This window comes from Mus pahari, chromosome 10 (assembly GCF_900095145.1).
Source record: "Mus pahari chromosome 10, PAHARI_EIJ_v1.1, whole genome shotgun sequence".
NCBI lineage: Eukaryota > Metazoa > Chordata > Mammalia > Rodentia > Muridae > Mus > Mus pahari.
The window spans coordinates 49,874,623-49,880,093 of NC_034599.1; the positions used below are offsets into that span (position 1 = coordinate 49,874,623).

A 5,471-nucleotide genomic window follows, 5' to 3' on the forward strand; every position below is an offset into this window, starting at 1 on the left:
GAGAGAGAGAGAGAGTAAAGGCTAAAGAGAAAGAGTAAGAGTGAAAGGAAAGGAGAGGAGAGAGGAGAGGAGAGGAGAAGACAAAGAGAGGAGAGAGGAATGAGAGGTAAGAGAACAAAGGAATGAGAGAGCAAAGAGGGGCCGAAAAGCCCCTTTTAAAGTGAGCTGCTGTCTTTTCTGTTTCTAGGTAACTGGGGAGGAGTTTAGCCTGAAGGTCAGAAGCTTGGGACATTGCCTATGTGACTTCTAGCCATGCTTCTCTTGTGGGGGCTGTTGGGGGCAGTAACTTAGGTAGGAGCCAGAGTTCCAGGAGCATGAGGGAACGCCTACTGTGTCATGTATGTGAATTATGACCATTCCGGGGTTCAGACCTCAGCTCGACTGGAGACCAGCCTGTCTATGCATAGCCCAATGCCCCACATATATGTATATATGCATATATTTTATATATATGTAAAATTTCTTGCATCTCTGTGTGTGTGCGTGTGTGTGTGTGTGTGTGTGTGTGTGTGTGTGTGTGTGTGTGTAAAATTGTTTTTTAGATAGGCCCAGACTCACTATTTAGCCAAGGATGACTTTGAACTTCTGATCTACCCATATCCACCTCTCAAATGCTGGGATTACAGGCAGATGCTGCCATAGCAGGGATCAAGCATAGAGCACTGTCCATGCTAAGCAAGCACTGCCTAAGCTACATTCTATCCTGGTTTTCTGCTTTTCATTTAGGAATTCCATCATCCAAAGTTAAATCTTTTTCATCGGGAGAACTTCATCTGGAATCTGAAAAATGTTCCTCTTCTAGAGAAATACATGGGTGCTCTGAGCCAAAGTCGAAACCGGGAGATTGTTGAACAGGTCATTCAGCTGTTCAAGGAAGAAGTAATGACCAAATTAAGTCATTTTCGAGAATGTGAGTATTTTCCCAATCAAAGTATGTATGTTTCTTAATCTTTAAATTGGCAAATTTCATAGTGTTAGGAAAACATGGAGGTACTGCTTAGCTTTCTGACATTGTAAGACATTCTCCTCTGTTCCTATCACTTTTACAAGAATCATGTCTTTACTGTTTTTTGTTTTTTGTTTTTTTCTTTTGAGACAGGGTTTCTCTGTGTAGCCCTGGCTGTCCTGGAACTCACTTTGTAGACCAGGCTGGCCTCAAATTCAGAAATCTGCCTGCTTCTGCCTCCCAAGGGCTGGGATTAAAGCTGTGTGCTACCACCACCCAGCAATGTCTTTACTATTCTTATGTTTGCTGTATTCGATGTTAACTTTTATCGTTATTAGGTCTGTGTAGTCCAGGCTGGTCTTGAATTGGCAGAAACCCTCCTACATCAATCTCAACTTGACCAAATAATGCCAGCTTCCAAAAGAGGTTGTATAGTTCATACTACTATTGCTAGGGTGTAGATGTTCTCCCTGTATTACCATCTGGACTTTGTGATGCTTACATTTTTCTTTTCTTTATTATTGATCTTCTTATTGCTTCTTTGTGAAGTTCCCATCATGCACCACAATACCATTCATCTCCCCAATCTTTGTACCTGCTCTCTGCCCTTGCAACCTCCTCCATCCAAAAGAAAAAAAAATCTCATTGTGAAAGCTTTAATGTGTCACAAGTGTGTCCCACAGAATATACTTTTGTCCACACGTCTTGGATTGTATATGTTCATTGCAATGAATCACTGGTGTTTCCTTCTGCTACACCATCAGTACTGGATTCTCACTGGGACTTTTCAAGGATATCCTGTTATTGCCCTGTGTCATGGGGAAGCTGTTTCTTTGGGACTATAGGATCAACCCCTTCCCATGTTCCAGTAGTTCATCAACTGGTAGATATTGGGGTGGACCAATTCAAAGTCCTAGATATGGACCTGGGTGGTAGCTGAGCTGGTCAGCCTTCCAACCCTCCCACACCCACACCACCAGGGCAAGCTCTCCAGCACTGCCCAAACTAACTTACCCAATGCCACAGCAGACAAGGGGCAGAGCTAGCTCTCTTATTCTTATACCCTTGGGACTGGATCACCCACAACCCACCCCTGCAACCAGGGCTAGATCTGCGGTGCTGCCCAGGTAAGGTGCAGGGCCTGCTATCCTGAGCACTGCAGCTGACGAGGGGCAGGGCCAACTCTCCCTTTCTCATAACCACAGGGCCAGCTCTCCCACCTGCTTCAGGTGGGGAGCATCTCTTTCTTGTCCATGCCACTGCATGGCAGACAAGTGGCAGGACCAGCCACCTTTCCCACACTCACTCCCTTGAAGCTAGCTTGCCTGACACTCCCCCCCCCCCCAATCAGCTCCAGTGTGATACTTAGATAGGGTGCAAGGTCTGCTCTCCCACGTGCTGCAGCCAGTGAGGGGCAGAACCAGCTCTCCTACTCTCAAAGGACCACCTTTTCCACTCTCATGACCTCAGGGCCAACTCACCTACAATTACCAAAACCAAGGCTAGCTCTACTGTAGCTAAAGAGGTTCAGGGCATGGTAGTGGTGGTGGCTGCTCTCCAGAGTACTGTTGATGATGAGGGGCAACCTTCAAGACCAGCTCTCCCACAATGCCCAGGTAAGAGGCACCAACATGGCCCTAGGCAGCAGAGATGCCTGTTTGGTCTTTGGTCATAGGACACCACTGCTGCAGGGTCATGGGCCCAGCCATGGCTCTTGGAGGTAGCACAGGCCAGGACCTCGCCATTGCCTTAGGTGGATGCTTATATTTTTCCCAATCTTATTTTTATTTAATAGTTTCTCATTGTAATTTTAAAATATATTTCTCTATTTACATATATATATTTATACATACACACACACATATATATCAGAGGCTAGAGGCAGCCTCTCTGATCATAATTGGACTAGGCTCTGATCTATAAATACAGCAGAACATCATTAGAAAATTTTTGTTGTTGATCAGTCGTGTTTGTTTCTATCCCTGGTTTTTGGGCTGTCTTGATTCTGATTCCTGGTCATCCAGGCAATGTCAGGCATGGGCTCCTTCTCATGGCACGGGCCTCAAATTATACCAGTCACTTCTTGGCCACTCCCACAAGCTTTGTGCCTCCATTGCCCTAACCCACATTGTAGGTTGAAAGGATTGGTATCCCAGTCCCACCACTGAGAGCTGTGTGTGTGTGTGTGTGTGTGTGTGTGTGTCACTTTCTTTGATGTGCCTATTCAAGTCTTTGCCTGTTTTTTTTTTCCTCATTGACTGATTGATGGAAATTCTAAACATACTCCAGATGAGTTCTTTAAATAATAGTTATATATGTGCAAATGTATCTCCCATTTTGTGGCCAATTTTAATGGTTTCAAATATTTCAGTCTTGGTGGAGAAGGATATGAGTTCTTCTCCAATATATGGTCAGAAACGTATTTTATCATCTTATATTTTACTTTTTTTATCGCTTTCTACATTATACCTATAATCCATTGGGGTTTATATACAATATGAATTTGTCTTATAACTGGCCATTTTCCTCACCATCATGAATTGCAGATACCTTTTCCTCTTCTAAGCTTTGCAGTATTACCTCTGTTATTAATTAAACATGATTTGGATTATTTTACTATTCTGACTTTGTTGTCCATCTCCACAACTATACAATAATATATCAATTTAGTTTATGTCTTTGCTCCAGTCTCCCTGATCCCCTTCATTTCTCCAAATAATCTACCTTCCACAAACTCTCTTCCTTATGACCGCTTTCTTCTCTCTCCTGGGCTTCCTCCTAGATTCATGCCCTACAACAAGTACATACCAACACATTAAGTCCAGAGTCCACATATTAGAGAAAACATGCAATATTTGTCTTTCTGCATCTGGTTTATTTCACTTTAACATAATGATCTTCAATGAATCCATTTCCTAACAAATATCATGATTACTTTTTTATAAACAGATAAAATTTCATTATGAATGTGTACCACATTTTCTTTATCCATTTATCTGTTAATAGATATCTAGGGTGGTCCCATTTTCTAACTATTGGGAATAGTTCAGTAATAAACATAGATATGCAGGTTCCTTTGTGTGTACTGGTTTTGAAGCTTCTATTTTGAAGTAACAATCATTTATGTTTACATATCAATAACCAAAAAATGTCACATGGCCATACCATTCCTTTAAAAAATAAATAGTATAAACCAGCATATTCCTAATTAGAACTTGTGAGTGACTTAAAGATTACTACACAATCTTAATTTCTTTGGTTTTAGTTTTTGAATAGAATAGAATAGATCTTCTCACCTTCTTGTTCTTTTATGTAAGAGTTTTAACTGTTGAGTGTGGAGGCAGAGGCAGGCAGACCTCTGAGTTAGAGACCAGCCTGGTCTACAGAGCTAGTTCTAGGGCAGCCAGTAGTACACAGAGAAACCTTGTCTCAAAACAAAACAAAACAAAAAAAAAAAAAAAAAAAAAAAAAAAAAAAAAAAAAAAAAAAAAAAAAAAAAAAAAAAAAAAAAAAAAAGGCCTGGCTGCCCTAGAACTTGCCAGGTAGACCAGACTGATCTAGAACTCACAGAGATCTGCCTGCCTCTGCCTCCTGAGTGGTTGGATTAAAGGCGTGAGCCACCATCATCACCCAGACAAACAAGAATCTTAAGTACTCTTTTTTTTCTTTTTCTTTTTTCATTTTAGAATCACCAAGTCATATGTTTAAAAAAAGTTTATTGGTACTTTGGATTTCAATTGGATTGTAGATAAATTTGAAGAAAATGATTATTATATATATTTATATTTATAAAACTGGTCTAATTTATGAACAAAGCCAATGTCTTCAGTTACATATTAGAAATAAAGATATGTAGATAGATAAACATATAGACATTGAGTTTTTTAAATGCTTTAAAGCGGTATTACCAGACAATCACTTCCAGTTCCCAGCTTTCTGAATGAAACAACAGGTTTTTTTACATTTTTCTCATTGGAAAGACAATCCTGTATGCTTATTCTGGTTTCTCTGAAGACCTTTGGGCTTTATGCTGTGCTCTCAAGACAGCCATACTTTTATTTAAAAGTTTTTATTTTGTGTGTGTGTGTGTGTGTGTGTGTGTGTGTGTGTGTGTGTGTGTGAGAGAGAGAGAGGGAGAGAGAGAGAGAGAGAGAGAGAGAGAGAATGCCACATGCAGGTACGAATGGAGGCCATAAGATGGTATCAGATCTCCTGTAGCTGGAGTGCACCCGCTTTGTGGGTGCTGCAAACAAAACTCAGGTCCTATGGAAGAGCAGGAAGTGCTTTTAACCCATTGATCTATCTCAAGCTCTCGACATTAAACACATCATTTAAATAATTTACCCCAAGATACTTATATATGTACAACAATTTCATCTGAAATGTTCTATAAAGGAAGATTCTTTCCCCCGCTCAGGTTCAGTCTTTCTATATAGACCAGCCCGGTTTCAAACCCACATTCCTCTTGTTTTAGACTACTGTATTAGTCAGGGTTCTCTAGAGTCACAGAACTTACAGATAGTCT

General features: G+C 40.8%; 1 protein-coding gene across 3 annotated transcripts in view; it reads left to right on the forward strand.

The window, feature by feature from the left end:
- Positions 1 to 5,471, forward strand: part of Hykk (hydroxylysine kinase) — a 24,420-nt gene that overhangs the window by 12,946 nt on the left and 6,003 nt on the right. For all 3 annotated transcript variants that reach the window (XM_021207375.1, XM_029543611.1, XM_029543612.1), the window contains exon 4: positions 727 to 910. In XM_021207375.1, coding sequence (XP_021063034.1) covers positions 727 to 910 — 184 coding nt within the window. The remainder of the gene's footprint in view (positions 1 to 726; positions 911 to 5,471) is intronic.